At 50.7% G+C, this 22,450-nt stretch overlaps 7 protein-coding genes across 7 annotated transcripts; 3 read left to right on the top strand and 4 right to left on the bottom strand.

Annotated features, from left to right (window-relative positions):
- Positions 1 to 799: 799 nt before the first annotated feature.
- On the bottom strand, positions 800 to 2,698 carry BDW47DRAFT_107507 (CCCH zinc finger protein). The gene is made up of 5 exons (XM_024813029.1): positions 2,560 to 2,698; positions 1,938 to 2,510; positions 1,772 to 1,883; positions 1,666 to 1,718; positions 800 to 1,580 (listed from the first exon to the last, which is right to left on the bottom strand). The coding sequence occupies exons 1-5, from the start codon at positions 2,603 to 2,605 to the stop codon at positions 1,015 to 1,017; spliced, it is 1,350 nt and encodes a 449-aa protein (XP_024671177.1). The 5' UTR covers positions 2,606 to 2,698; the 3' UTR covers positions 800 to 1,014.
- Positions 2,699 to 2,914: 216 nt separating this feature from the next.
- Positions 2,915 to 4,631, bottom strand: BDW47DRAFT_107503 (transcription factor IIF subunit TFG2). Its single transcript, XM_024813028.1, has 4 exons — positions 4,168 to 4,631; positions 3,816 to 4,080; positions 3,561 to 3,757; positions 2,915 to 3,502 (listed from the first exon to the last, which is right to left on the bottom strand). Exons 1-4 carry the CDS (start codon positions 4,429 to 4,431, stop codon positions 3,107 to 3,109), a joined length of 1,122 nt encoding a protein of 373 aa, XP_024671176.1. The 5' UTR covers positions 4,432 to 4,631; the 3' UTR covers positions 2,915 to 3,106.
- Positions 4,632 to 5,333: 702 nt separating this feature from the next.
- Positions 5,334 to 6,917, top strand: BDW47DRAFT_107502 (COP9 signalosome complex subunit 4). Its single transcript, XM_024813027.1, has 2 exons — positions 5,334 to 6,633; positions 6,703 to 6,917. The coding sequence occupies exons 1-2, from the start codon at positions 5,419 to 5,421 to the stop codon at positions 6,733 to 6,735; spliced, it is 1,248 nt and encodes a 415-aa protein (XP_024671175.1). The 5' UTR covers positions 5,334 to 5,418; the 3' UTR covers positions 6,736 to 6,917.
- A 282-nt stretch (positions 6,918 to 7,199) lies between these two features.
- On the bottom strand, positions 7,200 to 8,676 carry BDW47DRAFT_118242 (CMGC protein kinase; the record flags this gene model as incomplete). The annotated part of the gene is made up of 6 exons (XM_024815182.1): positions 7,200 to 7,387; positions 7,458 to 7,623; positions 7,694 to 7,774; positions 7,811 to 7,929; positions 8,051 to 8,376; positions 8,429 to 8,676. 6 exons carry the CDS (start codon positions 8,674 to 8,676, stop codon positions 7,200 to 7,202), a joined length of 1,128 nt encoding a protein of 375 aa, XP_024671174.1.
- A 1,667-nt stretch (positions 8,677 to 10,343) lies between these two features.
- BDW47DRAFT_107500 (uncharacterized protein) lies at positions 10,344 to 12,563 on the bottom strand. The gene is made up of 3 exons (XM_024813026.1): positions 12,057 to 12,563; positions 11,931 to 12,001; positions 10,344 to 11,877 (listed from the first exon to the last, which is right to left on the bottom strand). The coding sequence occupies exons 1-3, from the start codon at positions 12,238 to 12,240 to the stop codon at positions 11,083 to 11,085; spliced, it is 1,050 nt and encodes a 349-aa protein (XP_024671173.1). The 5' UTR covers positions 12,241 to 12,563; the 3' UTR covers positions 10,344 to 11,082.
- Positions 12,564 to 15,041: 2,478 nt separating this feature from the next.
- Positions 15,042 to 16,887, top strand: BDW47DRAFT_107497 (aldehyde dehydrogenase). Its single transcript, XM_024813025.1, has 4 exons — positions 15,042 to 15,523; positions 15,623 to 16,016; positions 16,096 to 16,541; positions 16,610 to 16,887. Exons 1-4 carry the CDS (start codon positions 15,057 to 15,059, stop codon positions 16,752 to 16,754), a joined length of 1,452 nt encoding a protein of 483 aa, XP_024671172.1. The 5' UTR covers positions 15,042 to 15,056; the 3' UTR covers positions 16,755 to 16,887.
- A 3,367-nt stretch (positions 16,888 to 20,254) lies between these two features.
- On the top strand, positions 20,255 to 22,321 carry osm1 (putative fumarate reductase Osm1; the record flags this gene model as incomplete). Its single annotated transcript, XM_024816581.1, has 4 exons — positions 20,255 to 20,294; positions 20,360 to 20,428; positions 20,486 to 22,168; positions 22,224 to 22,321. 4 exons carry the CDS (start codon positions 20,255 to 20,257, stop codon positions 22,319 to 22,321), a joined length of 1,890 nt encoding a protein of 629 aa, XP_024671171.1.
- Between the last annotated feature and the right edge of the window lie 129 nt (positions 22,322 to 22,450).

Genomic DNA, 22,450 nt, shown 5'->3' with positions numbered 1-22,450 from the left:
AAGTTTGGTCAAGCCTGTGTATCCCCGGTTGGTGGTATCTCTACATATCGGTCTCGAGACTCACGTATTGGTGGCTATAAATATCTGTCTTCGTTTGGGTGTCGGCATGCTTCGGGATTGGATTCGTTCTTTTACCGATAAGTTGTTGACGAGTTCTGGGTGCAGTACTCTGCTGAGACGTTACTTAGGTCAGTCATACACTCGCCACTGAAGATGATTTCCATATCACCAATATCCCAAAGTATCGGTCCCAAGCATTGTAGCATGTGCCCATAGATACAAAAGCAGCGCCTGAACTTCGAAAACAGCACCCGAGACTTGCACAGTCAACGGCGTGTGACAGACCCCATCGTCGAGACGCTGAGATTAATTATATCGTGTGAGATTGGCTGGAGTATGGTGGCGTCTTTGCTGTATCGAGGCGTGTAGCTTGTTCTTTGGAGGAATGGATTGAATGTCGCGTTTTGATTGCGGAGATGTGTATATAGATGGCGGTGGCGTGGGAAGATCAGCCTAACTCAAACCGCGTTTCAGAGTCAGGTGTCTTTGATTTATTTGCCCTACATGGTATTGTTTATATAGCGTATCCCTGAACCTACTGGAGTACTGTCGAATTGATCAATGGGTGGAGGGTTGCGGTGCTACATAAGTACATCAACCACACATATTTACGTCTTAGGTGAATCCCGAGTCTTCGAGTACGATATTAATGCATCACTACTGAAAAGCCAGGGGCTGATTTACTAGGACATCCATGAATTAAATAATAAAACAGATAATCATATACCAAGAACTTGCTGTAAGAATAGGGTATCAACTACCAAGTCAACCCGAAACAATCAACCTGTGCGTCCAAATTACTGGACTGCATCCACCAATATCAAGTCATCCCCTCTATTCTCTTTTTTCTTTGCTTTTCTTTTCTTCTCCTTTTGTTCTTCTCTGTCTTTCTTTTTCTCCGATTGCCAGTATTCCATGTCCGTTTGCTATTTTTGCAGTTAGTAGGCAATACAATTAGAAGCGGATGTAATCCTGCTGCTGCGACAGCTCGCCACTGCCGTTCCCTTCGATGAGTTCAGGCTCATCGTCCAGCTCGTCTGAGTCAACGTCATCCGAGTCGATCTCATCGTACTCTTCTTCCTCGCTGGAGGCGTCGGACTCGTCCTCATCCTTGGCTCCCTCGGCCTTGATGGCGGCGTTCTTCCTGATCTGCCCGGCCCGGTCTATGTGCGGCAGCCGGCAGCGCTTCTTATTGCAGGTGCCCGTATTGGAATAGTCCGGACACTCATGGTCATGTCGCTGCTCACACGCCTCACCCTTCTCACAGTAACCCAGGTTGGCAAAGTCCCGGCACACGGGGGCCCCCGGTGTCAGGCGGATGTGGGCATATCGGCACTCCGGGTTGGCGCAGCGACCGCGGAGGAAATGCATACAAGTGGGGGATCTGTGGGGCGATGGTTCATGGGAGAGATCACAACTTATACCTGCGTTGCATTTACCAGTCTGGAGGAAGTCTTTGCAAATGGCAACTTTGTTGGGATCGTGGATGTAGGGGCAGGTCGGACCCTTGTAGCAGGTGCCTAAATTCAAATTTTGAGTCAGCACTGTTCACGTATACAAAGGTGAAGGTGAGGTGGAAGGCGTATGGAGGGAAATCGTCGGTACCCGTGGTGGTAAATCTTGTGCACAGCTCGTTCTTCTTCTTCGGTATTTGTTTCCTGTAGTGGCTGTGAGCTTCCAACCTCGTGGCGTGGGTCGCACAAACCGTCACCTTTTCGAAGTCACCGCCCCTAGACGATGGAGGTTTCCATTTTTGCTCCGCACGAAAGTTACACCGGCGAGTGTCACCTTCTTCGGCGTGGTGTTTATCTTGTTCGGGTCATCTATCAACGGTAAGCTAGTTCTCCTGACGAACACAGTGTCACCTAGAGCCGCACCAGATACTCGAATGAGTTTACTGCCGCCTCGAGACACCCGGAAGGGCATATCATTGAAATAAACCTGGTACTCAGCCGACGGCCCAGCGGTAGTAGACATCTGCGGCGCCGCAGCGCTAGCAGGATGCTGTCTACCGAAGCCTTGCGCATAGCGGAGCACTTTGGTCTGCTCAGCGTGTGCCTTCTTTCGAGACTTAGCCTGTCGGGTTTCTTCCATGGCTTTGGTCCGCGCCTGAGCTTCCTTGTCATAGATGGCCGAGTTGATCAGCTGCATGTGGCGGTCGCGTTTGGCGACCCAGCCGTTCGGCGTCGCCGCCCCCTCAATATCATTGTCTGTCGCAGGACCAGTGGAAGGTGTTGAGCTCGCGGGAGTCGCGGAGCCTGCTGTGTTGTTTAAAACGAGCGTTCGGTTGCGGTGCGAAGGCGCGCCGCCCCGCCCACGCGCGTACGGTCGTCCGCGATATGGTGCCCACCCTGGACGCGCCCGAGAGTGTCTGGACACATATGAAGTGTGATGGGACTCGCCATGGGAAGCTTCGGCCTGAGGATGTTGTTTGTGTCTGTTGATCTGGCCTATATGGAGTCAGCAACGAGCAATGACAGCGCACCTCGGGGCGCTTACCAGCAAGCTGGCTGATCTTGGCCAAGAGATCCTGCTCTTCAGTCATTTTGGTCTAATTACAAAATAATCAACCTCCGCTAATACAAAAGACCACCGTTGTTTGTTTTTTCTTCTTCTCGATTCCTTTGTGCGATATCCCTCTTTATGACGCGATGGGTTGATGGAATAAAAAAGACGATTGACTAAATACGGTTGGGAGTCGTGTTTGATGTTATGACGAACCACGAGCGGTGGCGCTATGAGTGTCAGCACGTGACATGATAAACGTTCTTGCCTGATTTTGCAGGACAATGACAACAGCACTCAACTATGAATGTCTTGGGTCTAGTTAACTACTGGTTACTATTTCTTCACTTGTAATCACTTTGTCATTGGTAGTGATATATCTACCAGTCTGATTCACTACCATATATTGTATGGTTCAATTAGGCATCTGGGCCCGTGAATAACTCCAAAGCAACTTTTATACCACCCAGAAAGTAGAATGGAAACCCAAACGCCGTGCCGTGGTCTTGCTTATGCTACAGAGGTTGACCCCTACCTTGTATTAGACAACATTCTCAAATTGCATCTCATCGTTATCGGTGACCATGCCCGAGCCCGTGGCTTCCTCTTCGGAGCCCTCGTCGAAGTTCAAGTCGGTACCCGGGGGCAGCTCTTCCTTGGCTTCTCCGTAGCCCATAGCGTTCGCGTAGTTACTTTCCTTGGCCTCGGGCTTAAGCTCCCAGGTCATGGCAAAATCACCAGACTTAACCAGATGCGCGATCATTTCCAGGGTCTGTTTCAGATAGGCTTCCGGCTGGCGGAGTCGCGCCTTAAGGTTCTTAAACGGCCAGTATCTGAATTCGCGGAAACACTGGTAGATCAGGTCCAGCAGCTCGTTCTGCGGCATACGCGTAGACTTGTTCTCCTGGGGTTTGAGCTTGGGGCCCTTTGTCGCTTGCTGTGGAGTATATTAGTCGGGCCAGTGTGAAACAGTAGTGCGATAAAGGGAAACATACCACAAAAGCGCTCTTTTCTCCGGGCAGGAGGTTCCTCGCCTGGAGCAGTTTCCCGGGGACCTTGTCAATGAAGACAGTCTCCCGCTTGGGTTTGAGGGCCTCGAGCGCCTTTTTCTCGGAGAGCATCCGGAACTCCTCATTCTCCACGGGGAGGCAGTTGAACTCCTCGCCGACGCTTCCAACCAGCGCGGTCAATTCTATCATGTATGAGTAACGCCTTCTTGCATTTGTCAAACACACGGTATGGGTGCATACTTGGTACTGTCCTCCGAACATATGGCTCCCATTTCTTCTTGCGTTCCTTTTTCCTCGCGTCCCGCTTCATGGATTCGTAGAGGGCCGATCGTGCCTCTCCAAAGACCACCATGCGGTTATCGCCGCCGGGAATTTCCTTCTCCGTGAACACATACGTGTTCTGCGTAGAATGTGAGATGTTCTCGTTGTTTATCGTCTGCCGCTGGAGGATGTAGTCCTTGGGGATCTCATGGTTGTCCTCCCGTTCGTTGAGGCGCAAACTGACCTACAAGTTTGGCCCCATCAGTGGGATTCAATTAGACCAAAAGGGCATCTCGCAAGACATCGAACCAAAAGCAAAGTAGAAACATACCCGTTTGATGTCATTGGGGGGTCCTTCAATCCGCACAGTCCCAACCTGGATCTCCTCATCGTCGTCAAGGTTCTCCCAGTTCTGCCACAGCGACCGGGGAATTCGCGAAAGCCACACACTCTGCGCGGAGTTGGAGAAGTCCAAATCACCGGCGTCTTCATACATATCATCATCTCCTATGTCTGTGTGGATGGCATCCTTGCTGTCTGGGTCGGGCTTGATGTACGGCGATGCGGCATCGGGGTCTGGTTTGACCGGGGGCATGGTGCCACACCAGCGAGACCGGTCACGTAGTAAATATTACGGCAGTATATACCAAACAGTTATGCGACCCGAACGAGCGCGAGGGCGGGTAAAATAAAGCTGATTTCGATGAGATGAAGGAGGTCGGCGGAGAAAGTGACGTGATGTTGAGACTGAGGGTTTCGCTATGCAACCATGCCTGGCTGCCTGCGCTGCTAGGCTTCTAGAGTACGGGTCGGGGCCAAGGCGGTGTCCAAGGCGGTGGTCCCTCCTCTCTTGTTATAGCGCCAGCAGTCTGTCCACGTACCACGTGACTCGAACGGACTGGCAGGCTTTATTCCTTCAAATCTCTACAGCATTTAGGAAATGAGTAAAAATCTTACATTCATCGTAATCAGCTAGACTGGAAAATTCTAATGATGTTATTAAATTTCCATTCGGAGATGCTTTGTGAAACGGCCAAAAAATGATCACTTTCGAATCGACCACTTCGCAAACTGATCGGCTTGATTTTGGTGGGGATTTGGACTTTTGGACGTCTCGAGGTTTCACTAGCGCGGTTTTGGTGTCACATGACATTATATGGTATCCCGTGATCCTACACTGCAGGCTGAGATACTGCCGAAAGTATAGTAGAGGGCTACCAAGGTCTGAACGAGTCGAACAATTAACGTTCAATCACAATGATATTTATGTCTACAATTTTAAAAAACAGCTATGGAGCTTCCAAATACCAATTACTAGTAGTTTTAATCTTTCAACACATATTGTATACATATAATCAAACGTCAACCATGGTAGTGCCAACACAAACACCCACAGCTGCGCGGCGTCCTTATCGATAAGCGGTCTCCACGGTCGTCCATCATCATCACCACCGAGTATCCCATCGTTTCACCACCTATTTATCTATCCTTGCGCCTCCTCATTTCCCCCTACCCACCCCACTTCGATCTTAACATCTCATGACGTCTCTCTAGGAATTTTTTTCTTGTCGTCATCATCCTCATGGCCTCGCAAAAGATGACCTCCGCCCTGGCGGAGATCCAGTCCGGCAGTCCTCAAAGCAAGCTTCCCCGCTACGACAGCCTCCTCGCAGACGTCGTGTCGAATACCCCAGAAGATCAAATCTCCGAGGATCTCATCTTTTACATTGACTCCGTGCTCAACGAAGACATCAGCATCGTCGCCGCCCGCCCCATCCTAGACTCATTCATCAGCCACCTCCGCAAACTCGACAGAGAGACACAAATTAAAGTTGCCCAACACACCGTCAACCTCCTCCAGTCACGCTCCACATCGGTCGAAGAACAGGACGCCCAGCTCCGAGAGCTGCTGGCTGACGCATATGAGGCAAACGAAGACTACATCCTCGCTGCGCAAGCGCTGCGGGGAATCCACATCGACAGCTCGCAGCGGCTGGTGTCAGACGATGCCAAAGCGCGACTGTGGGTCCGGATTGTGCGGCTCTATCTGGAGGAAGACGACACATTGAGCGCGGAGGCGGTCCTAAACCGAATCAAGAACCTTCCTAGCAAAATCGAAGACCACGAGCTGAAGCTGCACTTCCGGCTATCGCAGGCGCGCATCCACGACTCGTACCGCCGCTTCCTAGACGCCAGCCAGGAGTACTTCACCGTCAGTCTGGCCGCCGGCGTCGACGAGGCCGATCGGTTAGAGGCGCTGGCAGCCGCCATCCGCTGCGCCGTACTGGGACCCGCGGGTCCGCAGCGTTCCCGTATCCTGGCGACACTGTACAAAGATGACCGCGCCACCTCTGTCGAAGAATTCGGCATCCTCGAGAAGATGTTCCTCGACCGGTTGCTAAACCCCGAAGAGGTTGCGGCCTTTTCGGAGCGACTGGCGCCCCACCAGCTGGCTCAGACCGCTGACGGCACCACTGTGCTGGACAAGGCTGTCGTCGAGCACAACCTTGTCGCCGCCAGTAAGCTCTACGAGAACATCACGACCGACGCCCTGGGCGCCATCCTGGGCCTGCAGGCGAGCGGCGAGTTCAGCGCTGGAGAAAAGGCCGAGGCATATGCCGCGCGCATGGTCGAGCAGGGCCGTCTGCGCGGAAGCATCGACCAGATCGACGGCGTCATCTACTTCGAGTCGAGCACCGGCGGGACAGGCCGACACATTCGGCAGTGGGATGCCGGCGTACAGGGTCTAGCTGAGGATGTGGAAAGAGTGGCGAGCAGCATTACGGATGCATTTCCCGTAAGTCAACTATCCAACATTCTCTAGCTGTTTAATCATAACATGGTACTTACGTTTCCATGATGACAGGATTTTGCCCCTGGCGGACAGCCTGTTCAATAGACTAGCTTATAAAATACGAATCACGAATGAACTGAATTTGAGCGATAGATTGCTGCATACACTAAGGGTATGACTATACTGCACAGCAGATACGGGAGTGGAATGGGCCAGCCATCTCTTACATACGTCTGTGTTCCCGTTGAGAGGTGGAATGAGGGTGTAAAGACAGCCCTACAAGTGCGATATAGACAATCGAATAGCTGTCTCAGGTGTCCTTGTATCCTGAGAAACATGTTCAATATTGTAGGCATCACAATTGGATTTTCTCTTATGATGAGATTCCTACGGCGATAGGTATCTAGGGAGCTATAATCTGCCGTCCCAGCACACATCTAGGATAACAAGACAAGACAAGTCCAATGATCATGTAATCAATAAACCAATGTTATCATAAATCATATACTGCGAATTCGTCATGATACTAACCACTAATATAAACCCTCAATCATACATGCATAGACAAGCTAGGTTAAATCAGCATTCAACCACGGATCCCGCAGCAGCTCCTTCGCTGTCTTTCTATCTTGCGGTCTCCACTGAAGCATGCCTCTCATGAAGTGCATAAACATTTCCTTGTTTCGTCCCTCGAGATACTGTTCCAGATTTTCTAAGGACGAATCTCGAGGTATCTCTACAGTAATTCTCCATTTCCCTGTCAAATCTTCTGTAAGCATTGATAGGAAGCCTCCATTTGTTTATCGTAATGAGGAAGGATCACACACCGTCTTCATCGAAAAATTCATGACTTCGTTTTCCGCGCTCTAGCATATCCAAAGGAGGTGGTCCCAGCACTCCAATGACTTCTGCAAAGTGCGCACGGGTCGAATAGCCTTTCCCGTCGGGGTCATTGCCGTAGAACATGTGTCTATCCTCGAATAGATCCCATACCTGATTTTCTCGAACGTATTAGTGACCTAGACTGTGCTTTTGGCAGAGGATTATATTAGATCGAACACACCATAGCACCGACATTCCAGATATCCACCGGATAACTCCATTCCGTCTTCAGCGTTACTCCAGGAGACCTGTACACGTTGGGCTGAGCATCATGGTTTCTCTTTTCATCCCCTCACACAGCGGAACCACAATCACTCAGGACTGCTTTGCCGAAGTTCCGCGGCAAGTCAAAATGCCGTGACGCATAAACTGGCCCACCCTCGGTGAACTTCCGCGGTGAAGGATGCTTCATTTCAGCTTTGGTAAAGTTTTCAGAATGGAAGCGTCCTCTATATCCTGGAGATTATTGTCGCTCTTGATATTCATCCTAGCTATCGGTGACCTTTCCTTGGGGTAAAGTAAAGAAGATCTGCCCTACCTGTGTGCACAAGCTTGCACTCGGAATGCAGGTAGTCCAAAGCAAGGAAGACCTGCATAAGACCAGCTTTGAGGAGGTCTTCCGTGAACCGATGTTCAGGGTTACGAAAGAGCAAATCCCCGAAACTCTCCCACATGGGCTTCTGAACAAGACAGTGGTGGCTGTTCTCTGAAGCACGATGGATGGTAAACGCATCTAAAGCTGCTCTTACATGCGCATAGCCGGAATGTGACGTATTCATCTGGCTCAAATATTTATAGATCTGGAATTCTTCCTGGCTCGTTTCATTGCATGTATACACTTTCAACGTGACATATCGATGGTCCCTAGCTCATCAGCTTGTCGCAAGGCACCATATGATAAGACAAGGTAGCTCACTGAAGATCATGGGCAAGCCATACTGTGGAAGTAACACCAAATCCCAGCTTACCAACAACCTGATACTTGGAACTAAAGACCTCGCCAATGTTGACCGGATAGTAGCGCCCTTTCTTGAATCCTTCGAATCGTTCTTCCTCGATCACCTCAGATGCGTGTATTGTTTCAAAGCCGCTCGTCGGAAACAACGCAGGGGGCGATGGGGCTCTTCTAATTGCCGTCCGTGCCCATCTCAAGAGGGAAGCCATAGTCAAGAGTGCATACTGGAATAGAGAGGTGTAACTGGTACTTTTGGGAGAGATGGTGGTGGCTGGGAGTGATTGATGACATAATCAACAATGGCAAAACATTGAGGTTTAAGTCGTGTCAGGTTTCACGAGTGTTTGTCTATGATATTGGTGGAAATTAACATCATTGCTGATGCTACTGCTGAGCGTTGTGTTGGATTGGGAAGGCCGAGGCGCTGAAGCGTTCGGGTGTGGAAATAACAAGGCCTCCGCCAACCTCCAAGTTACTGTGACTTGCCAACGGGGTCTTTGAAGGGCTTCGGTGCTGAGATGCATGATTTCGGTGGCTGAGGCATGAGTTTGATATGTTTCAGATAACGCCAATCTCATTTCAGCAGCTAATTCAAGGATTCCGGGACTTGAAAGAGAAGCATCATCACTTGATATTAATTCTCCAACTAGGAAAAATTCAACTAGGAAAAATGAGATGAAGACATTGGTCTGGCCTCAATTAGCTACTGAAGTAGGTCATGATAGCCATACTCGTTTATAAACTCCACAATGTTTGCTACTACAATATATACTCCCAGCTAGTCTATCACTTCCTAACTTTACTTCACCTCCACTCCCTCCTCCGCTGAAAAGCATAATTTCCACAAGCCATCGCATCCCGGCAGATCCCCTAGCTTATTGCAGGACACAGGCTAACAAAGAAGCAAGTATGATATTAAAGGGGCAGATCGAAAAAGCACGGCTGATGATGCGCAAAAAGACACTAGTATCTACCTGATCAACACAATAATGCCGATCTTCGCGTGGTCGAGCAAATAAGTCCACGTCGATCACCTTCCAGGCTCGGTTGAGTCACGAATGGGGGAGATCTTCGGGTAATTTAATTTCTTTTTTCCTTTCTTTCTTTTTCTTTGATTGTTCTTTGAGGTCCCCACATTAATTAAATGATTGATTTAATTTGTCTCGGATATGGGCCGTCTGGTTCCTGGGCGTGGCGAAGTCTTAGTATCTGGCTATCTGGCTGGCTGGCTGGCTGAATGGGAGAGATAGGTTTAGTATCCGTAATGGCCCTGGGTATAGTAGAGATGGTAGTAGACTATCATTTTACATCCCATTTTTCTCCGATGGTTTATCCAACGCAAATACCCCATCCCAGCTCAAATCCTTCATCCAAATAGACTATAAGCGGACAGTACTAGTCCCCTACGTAACTACGCTTGTGCAAGCAAGCAGGCAAGCTCTTAGGGCCCGGCTGGCTATAAGCGCTAGTGCCTTGTATCGTGGGTAGACGATTGCTTATAAATTCGACGTCATTGATTCTCGATGTAGTCGACGGTGTAAAGCATACTCTTTCCTCTTCAAGGTACGTTACTAATGAGACCAGTCCTACTAGCCGGTGTTGATTGCCGCTAGTGGGGGGAGGGGAGGAGGGGGAGGGGGGCTGGAATGCTAGGATACTTGCTAGGAAAGTTTACGAGTCATGTAGGGAAAGCTTGGTTTGGGGTCCTTGGTGGATTGATTGATGGCCTAGGTAATTCGATTCCAGATGCGTGAGGCAGTACGGAGTAGTACGTATGAGGTATCAGAAGGAGATGGAGTCAAATCCATATCAAGGGTAGGATTTATAATGATTTACAAACACTACTATCCAGACATGAGAGATACTTTCAATTTAAAGAAAATGTGGTTGTATAGGTTCATTCCCTTGCGGGTCAAAAGTCTAAGCAGACCCTCTATTCTTAGCCCGGTAACCGATTGATCTAGCTAACCGACAGAGTATATATCCAATAGATGAGAAGAAAAGAAAAGAAAAGCGCTTCATATGTATAGGAACAAAGCCAGGCATGTGTCATAAATGAATTCGCTGAAGAGCAGTGGTGGGTGGGGAGTATTAGTGAATGTATAAGTGAACGTAGATAGTGACATGGGAATGTAATGCAATAGAGTCTCATGATCGTAATGACTCAACGTGAACATGCATACACATTGGGTATTATCGTTGAGATAAAGCAAAGAACGTGTCCAGAGAGGAAAGTATTGTCGTTGGAGGCTGAGGGCTTGAACCCTGGCCGAGTGTGGATGGGGAGAGGGGCCGCGATGAGTTCCACTGTGAGTCTTGTGTGATAGCAGACCAGTCAGGCAAGAAGGTAGCAGTCTTTGACTGGATTGGAGTGGTAGTCGTTGGTATGCCTTTCTTCGTTGCAGGTCAGTATAGGACTGGCGACATCTCTCGAATGGACTGGCGTCAGTCTCGTTTCTGAGGTGCAGATGCATGGTGATGATTTCGCCAGGACAAGGTGGTCTCGCGGCTGGACCAGTGAACATGCGGTTTGGGGTTGGTGCAACGATCTATCTATCCATTGCAGATGATCGGTGACCTGGATGTGAGGAATCTCCGTATCGTCGAGAGCAAGTTCATCTTTGGGAGTTCTGAGATCTCATAGATGCGGCGTCGACTTTGATATCCGTGCGGACGGAAATATCCAGAGGACCCAGGTATGAGTTGTCCGGCACCTGGGTGGTATCGCTAGCAGCGCGAGACAGACCCTCCTCCATCTTGTAGTACTCAATCGGCGACCGCGGGCTGGCCACAGAGGTAGCAAAGTGGGAGGTGCTGATGTCGGTGTTGATGTAATAGGGATTCTTGGTGTACCGGCGACTACCGGCGAGCTTCAGCTTAGGGAACAGGCCACGGACGATGGGCAGACAGGCGCAGATGAGGCCGATACTGGGCTCTATGTGGGTCCAGAGGGTGGCCTGGTAGACGGTGTAGGTCGCGTCGGCGGGATCCATCCAGAAGAGCACGACGATACGGTAAATACTGGCGAAGCAGACGAAGCCACCTAGGGCGAAGACACCGTTCAGGGCCAGCTTGTCCTGCCACGCACGCTGCAGACCCCAGATCATGGGTACCGGCAGCGCCAGGATGGCAAAGTCCATGAGCACGTTGAAAGCTTGATTGGCGATGATGAACTTCATGCCGTCGATGCAGGATCCGTCGACGCTATTGTCCCAGTAGGCGCGGAGCGGGCGGCACTGCAGCGCGCATGTCAGGAAAATGGCCACACCCCACACCGTGATCAGCGTGTTGAGGCCCAAGGTGATCATCCGGAAGGGCTTCATTGTGAAGATGCGGCGGTAGAAGCAGATGATGGAGATCTTGATCATTGGGCAAAGGAGGAAGTAGGTGAATTGATTGGCGAGGAAGATCTGGTGGGACTTGTCAACGGTTGTCTTCCTCAATATGGGGGGCTGTTTCTTACCTTTTGATAATTCATCAATGTCTCCGGGCTCAGTTCGTTCATGTGTGTTCCGTTGCCTCCTTCCGTGACCCCTTTTGGGTGGTTAGTTAGGGCTCAGCTCTGTCCGGACGTTCCCACAACACTTACATAAAACCAGTTCGATCAACATTCCAATCAACAAGAACATAGCTCCGAAGGCGAGATAGTCGTCTATCCCGAAGCCCACCCGACGCTTCAATCGTGCGAAGACTCGAAGGACGGTGGTGATGAAGCCCAGTCCGACGAGGACCGCCACGATGACGATCATCGCAATTCCTCTTTCGGGAATCATAGTGAATATTCAAGGAGCGACAGTGACAGCACGATAAATCAAGAAAATCCGACAATCCCCTAGATATACTACTCGAAGGAGTGATATAGTAGTATACGGTCTGTTCCAAGGGGTGGGATGTATCCGTCAGACTGCAAGGGATAGATTGCAATGGCGAGAGTGCACCACAGATGGCGAATCATAAAACGTATGGAGCAAATTGTCGTTGATCTCTCCACACAAGATACTCCAGTGTAGATTCCGCCGCGAGAAAGAACTGTTGGCGTGCGGCCTTATCCTGGAGGAAGATGAGAATCCTGGAGAAAGGAGGAAGAAGTCGACCCAAGAGGACGGACAGCCTCGTGCATATGTACTACGAGTCTACGCCTACCACACGGGGCACGCCCATGGAGAAAGTGGGACGGGTACTTGCTTGATGGGTCCCCGATAGCCCAATGGGGGGATCATCGCTGACGGAGAACACGAGTCAATATGTTACATGTGGTGGGCTTCGCCAGGCGCGAATCCTTGTCTGAATTATCGATATATTCCTGCCTTTAGGTCGTCGGCGAATCCATGGGACCGTAGGCGATAAACTGTGGAGTCACCACCAGCTCGGCCAACCATGACATAAAAGCCGCTACGGGGTCTGCCCACGATCTGATTTGGAATGATGAGCAGGCCCTAACATAAATTAAATGGGAAAAAATGAAAAAAAAAGAGGGAAGGAAAAAAAAAGCCGCCCCCTCGTGGCAAGCGATGGCCCCATAAAGCCGGCGACGATCCGGACGGTGTCAAATTCTGACGGTGATAGACCGACTATTACCATTTAGCCTCCACCGACAGTTGGTTTCATTCCAAAGTTTCATATATGATTGTGCAATTAACTGCGCGGCTAGCTACGTTGCATACATCATATAGGAAGAGCAGGAGGAGGAGGCCTGCATGTAACCAAGGATGGCCGATCTATGAGAGCCCGGGGGACAAAACTCATCTCAGACCCGAGACCTGCCCCTTTCATCAAGAACACTCGGAACCCTGGATCGAAGGACGGATCTACCTGATGATAACTCTTTTCAGATAAAGGACCTGACGCACGACGGATGATTCTCCCAAAATTCAGACCAGGAAGCACGGGGTCAAACCGATTGCCTGGTTCGTCGACTATCTGGATGATGGTTCCTCTAAGGTTAATTTCAACCCATAAGTCGTCATCCATGTGCGCCCAGGTACCGGGCCGGGGTGGTCGGGAGAGAAAAGGAACTGTGGTTGTGTACTCCATACAATTACCAAAGATGGCAACCCTACTCCAAGAATGATCTGCGGCGAAGGGTTCAATAGTGCCACCGATTGTGCACATTAGTGGCACTCGCTGCGACTTTCTTGTCTGAACCGCCGCGTCAACAGCTCGTAGCTTGATAAGCGATTTCGGATCTAAGCTGGATCCGACCAAGACTAAGACGATTAGTGCCGGTCACCTTGAACTGGTTGAGGGTGGTGTTCCTCCCGCTGTCAACCCGAGATCGCTCGGGGATCTCTCATTGGTGTTGACTTTGCCGGTGCGATCTCCACTGGGTGGAGCGCTCGTTCCACCCTTGGCAGAGAAAAAGTCGGGCTTCATCTCGAGGCTGTGGTCTCCTTGGCCTATCAGCGCACAAAACTGGAGACCGCAGCCCTTGAGCCCAAATGAACTCAACCGCGGTCGGCTAATCTGATCGACGCCCCCGATTCCTAGAATGAACAACGAGTTTCACGGCGCTAGTTCCTTTTAGAGCTTTTGTCTGTTGCGATCCGTATCGATTGGACCTGTCCCTTTCCTCTTTCCACATGGATGACGATAGTCGCTGCCAAAAAATTAATAGTCGCGCAATAGTTACGAACGTTAATCGTATAGGGTCCTTGATCGAGCGAGATGCCATGTGGTTTTCGGGCCCCATCTTGGCTCCGAGGCTGCCTATCATTTTATAGTCTCAGGTCTGTAAGTGTAGTGATAGTCTGTAGGTCGTGGAAAATCATGGAGGGGTTGGACCGTTGGAGTTTTATGTCCGCACGCACGTGGGTGCCCCTTGCCCTACAGCGGGAGATATCAGGAGCCAGAAAGTGGTCGCCCCTTTTCATTTCTTAAAAAAAAAAAAAAAAAAAATAGAAAAATAAATATTTGAACAATTACCGAGATCAGATCCTTGGAGAACCTTGGAGGTCGAGGTTCCACCTGGTCTATGCATTTCTTGAAGAGGAAATTCCCTCAACATAACTATGATATGCTTCATTGGGGTATCAGGACAATGTCGCGCAACCCTGAGTTGTAGCCCTTTCGACAAGTATAACCATGGAATGCTGTGTTTACTAACATCCTTCCAAGCCATCGATCATCCAGCCCCCAATCCTCCTTGTTTCTGTCCCCTACTTTGAGCATGCAAGGATCATCTCGGCATTGTACACGGTAGTGACGGTAGTGGTACGGTGAAAAGGTAACTGTGGGGAAGTTGGAGCAACAAAACCCACGGCCAATGAGATATTCGGCTCCCAGCAGAAACAACGGAACTGATTCACCTGCACTGGGTCTGCCATCCCGCTATTGATAATGCTATTGTTATTCGGTATTGTTAGGCTCCGAATATACTCTACAGGACGGAGTACCATCATGACTATTAAATCCACTGACCCTCTTTTTTTTCGGCTCCCACGGCTACCGTTATCTGTGTATATCACGCAACCTGGAGTTTTACGGTGCCTGCATCAATAGCTGAGTTCCTTCTCCTCGGGGTCTGTATCAATTGTATAATTCTTTTTTTTTTTCTTGATATCCCATCACGTCACCCCTTTATCCCCTCAGAATGTCCGCCCCCGCCCCCGCCCCGCCCTCCGTCATTCCCATGATCATCAATGGCAAAGAGGAAGTCGGCGATTCGACCTTCGACGTGATCAGTCCCTACACAAACGAGCGTTGCTGGTCCACGGCCTCCGCCACGCCCCAGGATGCCATCCGCGCCGCTGAGGCTGCGGACGCCGCATTCCCCGCTTGGTCGCAAACCAAACCTACTGCGCGCCGGGATATCTTGCTGAAGGCGGCCGACATCCTGGAGAGCCGTCTCATCCAGAATGCAGAGTACATGCGCACCGAGATGGGCGCCGATGTGGGTGCGTCGCAGTTCTTCATCGTCCCGCTGGGTATCCGCATGCTGCGGGACATCGCGGGGCGCATCACGTCGATCTGCGGTAGCGTACCGGTGCTGGAGGAGGAGGGTCAGAGTGCTATTGTTTACAAGGAGGCTATGGGGGTGGTTCTATCGATTGTGCCTTGGTATGTATCTCTTTTATCTTTTCATTTCTCTTATGACCCATCCTCTCCATCTATAGCGTTCTATATTACAAGAATGTAGATTAACCAGATCAACTACAGGAATGCGCCATACGTCTTTGGCGTCCGCGGCGCCGCATGCGCCCTCGCAGCCGGTAACACGACCATCCTGAAATCCTCCGAAAACTCCCCCTGCTCGTACTGGGCCCTTGTTCGCGCCTTCGAGGACGCCGGTCTGCCCCCCGGCTGCCTGAACTTGGTCTCGTGCCGCCCGCAAGACGCCCCCGAGGTCGTCAACACCATGATCGAGCACCCGGCTGTGCGCAAGATCAACTTCACCGGCAGCACGGCCGTTGGTCGCAAGATTGCGCGCTCCTGTGGACAGAACCTCAAACCCTGTTTGATGGAGTTGGGCGGGAAGAATAGCTCCATTGTTTGCGCTGATGCTAATCTTGATACCGCCGTTAAGGCGGTTTTGGCGGGTGCTTATTTGAATGTATGTTCTCCTACTCCCTCCTTCTCCAATTTCTTCTTCCACCACTGTTGGTGACCTATTCTAACCACAATATCTATAGTCCGGCCAAATCTGCATGGCAACCGACCGCATCCTCGTGCACTCCTCCATCGCACCAGCCTTCATCGACGCGCTGAAGGCCGCCCTAAGCTCCAACATCGACACCTCCACCCCGCCCCCAACGCTCGTCAACATCGCGTCCAAAGCCCGTGTCGAAGGCCTCATCGCAGACGCCCTATCAAGCGGCGCACATCTCATCCACGGCTCTGCCGACCAGACACCCCCATCTGACGGCGTGCGCATGGCGCCCGTACTCCTAGGCGGTGTCAACGAAGACATGACAGTGTGGAAGGAGGAAGCGTTCGCGTCGCTGGCGGCGTGCATGGTCGTCGACAGCGACGAGGAGGCGATCCGCATCGCTAACAGCAGCGGGTATGGATTGTCTGCGGCGGTGTTTACCGAGGATTTGCGAAAGGGACTCGCTATGGCGAAGAAGATTCAGTCTGGGTATGCCCTTCCTTTTTCGTTCTTCGCTGTCTTTTTATTCTATAGCGTGACGATGCTAATTCGCGCAGGGCTGTCCACATCAACAGCATGACTATCCACGATGAGCCGGCTCTGCCGCATGGAGGCGTCAAGAACAGCGGGTGGGGTCGCTTTAATGCGGAGCAGGGGTTGGATGAGTTCTTGGTTACTAAGAGTGTGACTTGGATGGATTAATGAGTTATGAATGGAAATGCACGTATGAGCTGGTCTGGTTAATGGTTTGATTGATGGGACAGTGTATATAGTTTGGTTGTGCGGATATCACACTAGGGGTGGATATTTTGCATGATTACTTCCTATCTAATCGAGCTTGTTTATTATTCGTTTATTGTATTGCTTTCCTGGATACTATCAGACTATCTTGTGTTGGGATCACGTCTACTTCACTTATACTATTGTGGTTATAATCTATGGCAAGACCCTAGTCAGTAGGGGCAGTCACCGCGTATGTACTATATCTACAGCCTGCATATCAATCACCTTAACCAATACACAATAGCTTACCCCCTATTTCCTCGGTTCAGTCAGTACAATGGAACAAGGGATAGCATCAACTCCATAATATAGAGTATACTAGCATCAATTCCAACATCTACCAAAAGCAGACGTAAATACCAACCTCGTCAGCCCCGAGATCATCCAAGGCTGACGGACCTAGTGCGCAGCAGCAACTCTTGGCTGCATATATGGACAGGGGATGAAATGCTAGTATGAAGATCTACTAGGGGTACGGAGAATCCGTAGTACACGTAAGTATGCGGATTTCGAGAGGTTTACTTATACAGTGGTGGTGGTGGTGGTAGTAGTAGTAGTAGTAGTAGTAGTAGTAGTAGAAGGTACAATCCTATATAGTCCATCTATCAAGAAGTAATATACAGTTTTATCTGGTACATACGTTACCTAGAAATAAACAATGATACTCGCCAGGATATACGACAGGTGTTGAAGAAGGCATATACCCAGCCTATGTTGACCTATCCTTTTTCAACGCCCACTCTCTAGCTCCATTGCTTCATCACAGACGCAGCTAGATCGTGATCACTGGCCTCCTTGAAAAACAATTGGAAAAGACGCCGTACTAACCGTAGGAAAGAAGCCGTCCCTAGCTTCTTTTCTAATATTTAATCCCATCCGCAGGAGATCAATAAATATTCAGCTGCCCATGAGGAAGTGAAGCGCGCACATCGCCAGTGACTACAATCTGTCAAATACAGCTGGAAAAGCTGGGTACAGAAAAGCTTCTGCTGCAGGAAATTATTGCTCCTTTTATTGCCGCTAATATCTAGAACCAGGTAGGTAGTATGCTTTCGTGGGCAAACTCCATCCATATCATTGGTTCTCATCGGTTTTTCTTGCGCGTAGTTGAATTCGGCTCTTGACTCTACCCCCGGGCTGGGGTGCAGTTTACTGGGGAGGGGATAATTGTCTGTCTGAGAGTGAGACAGACTTCTAGAAATGGGATGGGTGTGGTTGAATAAGGGGTGGCATATTGTGGGAGTTTAGCTATCGTAATTGTGCATCTGGAGTTACTCTAGAGTAGGTATTTTCTTCTCCTTCATTTTTTTCTTTGTTTTTTGGCAGTGTTCATTTTTCTATCGTGTTCTGATTATGTTCATTAATAATTTCATTAGAGTTCATATTAATAAGTCCTTGATATTTGAAATCTCTAGAGATCTATAGTGCTACAAGGGTGCATGTAGCGTATATATATATCTGTTAACCTCGGGCTAACTTCATAATCTGTCTAACCGGTAAATACACAATATGCCGTAATTCATGACCTACTACACGCAATAGAGACATACACATATAGTGAATAACTGGTTGATGGCTAACACTCACACGGCAGACTGGATCATGCTCCGTATCGGCAATAGCCAAGTTGATCAGTATAATTTTATAACTTCCAACCACGCAGGTATAGATGCGCCCAGAACAAAGCATCCCAGCGAATAACAGCTCATGTAAACGAGGCCGGCGTAGAACCGATCTAAATCCTAGTCCAGACTACCTAAGGTTGCAGTCAAACATGAGGATAAGGGGTTTCTCCATGGCAACCTCCAGCTTAGGGGAGAGAGATGTAGTCGGGCCGAGGTCCAAGCTGTGACACTGACCAAGAGCGATAAGGAAGAGTGTCCTCCGTATGTCTGGGGTAATAATACGGATCGGTCCGGGGTATTTCTAGTGTTTCCTGGGGACGCTAACTATACCTAAGGCTGTCTGCATATTTAACAGAGGATGAGCCGGGAATTATTACCTGTTTGTTTTGAGGAAGTATGGTAGAATGATGAGAAATTCATAATGTCGATTCCCGTGGTTGTGGGTTGGCTGTTGAGAGGTCTTATCATCACGAGGGAGTGGTCTGATGTTTTGTAGGTAATGAGAGTGTCATGCCATGTATCTGGGGCTCCCAAGCACCCACTAAAGTACGCCGTAGTGCAACTAACCTGCTAGTACGGGGGTTTTGGACGGAGTTAAAAGTGCTTCACAGTACGTACCATAAACCGGAGAGATTATTATGTGACAAGCGACATATGTTGAAGATTGCATATATTTCCATATTTTATACTCCGTACATCTCACTATCAGGTATCATCAAGCGGCCCCGGATTGACCTTGGCTCTACGGGGCAACCCCAGGGCAACCCCATCCAGGCCCCCCTTTTTTTTGTTGAGTCGCCGATCACTTGGAGTCCGGGCAGCAATTAGCAGTGGAGGAATACTCATCAACCGATGACGTGGGGCTAACATAAGCGGATGTTTCATTTCTGTCATTTGCTGGAGGGATAGAAAGGAAAAAATACACCTCAAACCTAGAAAAGAGAGACATGTGAAAATAATTCATGGTGTCATGAATCCTGAGGAGGGATCTTCCTGTTATCATGTCATTCGACAGGGTCATTTCTTCCTTACTGCTGGGAGTCGAGCATGTGAATGTCGAATCCTTGCCACATACCTAGGACTTCCCCCTTATGTAAACCTTGGTAGACATTTGATCGAGCGTGTAATATCCAATTAATGGCATTCTCCTTCAGTACCAGCTATTCTGGTACCAATATCTCTCATGATGGGTGATCCATCACGACGAACAAACCAGCGTGATGGTAATACGGCATTACTAAGGCCGGAGCCACTTTCTCCCCAGCCAACTCCACTCTGCTACCCCATCTTCCGTCATGGCTAGAATCTGGATTCAGATATCATCACCAGGTGCAAGCTCTATGATCGTGAAAGAATCATGCTCAATTTGAATATTCATCTAAATCGGTCTGAGTGTAATTCCGAGGTAAATACTAGAGCTAATGCAGGTCATATTATTAGCAAGAACAAGCATAGTAGGGGTATGGTTGTGTAAACCGGTTACCGTACCCCGCTCCTGCATTCGGTCAACAGATGTAGTCGCCCACGGTATTAGCCGTAACTGTAAAATAAAGCAGATGAGCCTCGGCCGATAGAGCAATCCCCAGTCGGCTTCTCTCCTCTCTCTCTCTCTCTCCTCTCTTTCCCCCCCCACACAGATCCTCCTCGGTCAACGGGTTTAAGATCTCTCCATCTGGCTTCTTCCCTTTCACTTCTCTTCTTTCTTCTTTCTTCCTTCTACTCTCCTCTCTCCTCTCTGTCATTCCCTACTCTTCCACCTTTCTTCCTTCTACACTTCTTTGTTTCCCTCTCATAATGGCTGCCCCTCCGAGAGTCATCGTTGTCGGTGGTGGATGTGAGTCTCCATAGCTTTCCCCGACTGTCTCCCCCCAGTTTACTGACCATGGTTTCGTCGCACAGTGTCCGGTCTCAGTGCCGCTCACACCGTCTACCTGAATGGTGGAAATGTTCTCGTCCTCGATAAGCAAGGTTTGCATCCCATACTGCAAATCAAGGGAAGGGTAACCATCAACTAACCTCGTGCAGCGTTCTTCGGTGGCAACTCCACCAAGGCTACCTCCGGTATCAACGGCGCCCTCACGCGCACCCAGGTCGACCTGAAGATCCAAGACAGCGTCAAGCAGTTCTACGATGATACCCTCAAGTCGGCCCGAGACAAGGCTCGTCCCGAGCTGATCAAGGTTCTCACCTACAAGTCCGCCGCCGCCGTTGAGTGGCTGCAGGACGTCTTCAACCTCGACCTGACCCTCGTCTCCCGTCTCGGTGGCCACTCCCAGCCCCGGACGCACCGTGGCCACGATGCCAAGTTCCCCGGTATGGCCATCACCTATGCGCTCATGCAGCGGTTAGAGGAGCTGGCCGACGCGGACCCCACCCGCGTCCAGATCGTCAAGAAGGCCCGTGTCACCTCCATCAACAAGAGCGGCAACAATGTCACCGGCGTCACCTACGAGCACGACGGCCAGTCCGCCTCGGCGGATGGTGTCGTTGTCCTTGCCACGGGTGGCTACGCTGCCGACTTTGGCGATGGGTCGCTCCTGAAGACCCACCGCCCCGATACCTTCGGTCTGTCCAGCACCAACGGCGCCCACGCCACCGGTGATGGCCAGAAGATGCTGATGGAGATCGGTGCCAACGGCATCGACATGGACAAGGTCCAGGTCCACCCCACGGGTCTCGTCGACCCCAAGGACCCCAACGCCAAGTTCAAGTTCCTGGCCGCCGAGGCCCTCCGTGGCGAGGGTGGTCTGCTGCTCAACTCCGACGGCGACCGGTTCTCCGACGAGCTGGGTCACCGTGACTACGTCTCGGGTCAGATGTGGAAGGAGAAGGAGAAGGGCAAGTGGCCCATCCGCCTGATCCTCAACAGCAAGGCCTCCAACGTCCTGGACTTCCACACCCGTCACTACGCCGGCCGTGGTCTGATGCGGAAGATGACCGGCAAGGAGCTTGCCAAGGACATTGGCTGCGGCGAGGCCGCCCTCAAGAAGACCTTCGACGAATACAACCAGATCGCCGACGGCAAGAAGAAGGACCCCTGGAACAAGCGTTTCTTCCACAATCTGCCCTTCAGCATCGACGACGACTTCTACGTCGCCCTCATGGAGCCCGTGCTGCACTTCACCATGGGTGGTATCGAGATCAACGAGCACGCCCAGGTCCTCAACGCCGAGCAGAAGCCCTTCGACGGTCTGTACGCCTGCGGTGAGCTGGCGGGCGGTGTCCACGGCGCCAACCGTCTGGGCGGTTCCTCCCTGCTGGGCTGCGTCGTCTACGGCCGTGTCGCCGGTGACAGCGCCAGCCAGCACCTCTTCCAGAACCTCATCAGCGGCGGCTCCTCGGCCGCGTCGCAGCGTCTGGGCCAGATCTCTCTGCACATCGACCCCGCCACGCCGGGCAAGATCTCCGTCGAGTGGGGCGGTGCCGGCGGTGCCGGTGGTGCCCAAGCCGCCGCTACTCCGGCCGCCGCTGCCGCCGCCCCCGCTGCGGCCCCGGCCGCGGACCCCCTCAAGGAGGCCGCTCGGGACCCCAAGAAGTTCAAGGTGCCCGACACCGAGTACACGATGGAGGAGGTCGCCAAGCACAACAAGAAGGAAGACCTTTGGATCGTCGTCAAGGGTGTCGTCCTCGACGTGACCAACTGGCTCGATGAGCACCCGGGCGGTGCCAACGCCCTGTTCAACTTCATGGGCCGTGACGCCACGGAAGGTATGTTCCTCATCATGTATACCAGGCACAAGAGGCAGAAAGCTAACTGTTTTAGAATTCGCCATGCTCCACGACGACGAGGTCATCCCCAAGTACGCCGGCCACATCGTCATCGGCCGCGTCAAGGGCCAGACCCCTAGCCTTGAGCTGTAAATCAGATTGATCTTCGACCGATTATAGAATTCCGGGTGATACATGTTGGAAAGAGAAAACCTACGCATATGATTACATACCCTCCGTTTTTTGTTATGTTTGTTTGTGACTACAGATCTATGTTGTGAT

This window comes from Aspergillus candidus, assembly GCF_002847045.1.
Source record: "Aspergillus candidus strain CBS 102.13 unplaced genomic scaffold BDW47scaffold_29, whole genome shotgun sequence".
In the NCBI taxonomy this organism is placed as follows: domain Eukaryota; kingdom Fungi; phylum Ascomycota; class Eurotiomycetes; order Eurotiales; family Aspergillaceae; genus Aspergillus; species Aspergillus candidus.
The sequence above is the reverse complement of the archived record's forward strand: the minus strand, read 5'-3'. Positions and strand labels throughout refer to the sequence as shown.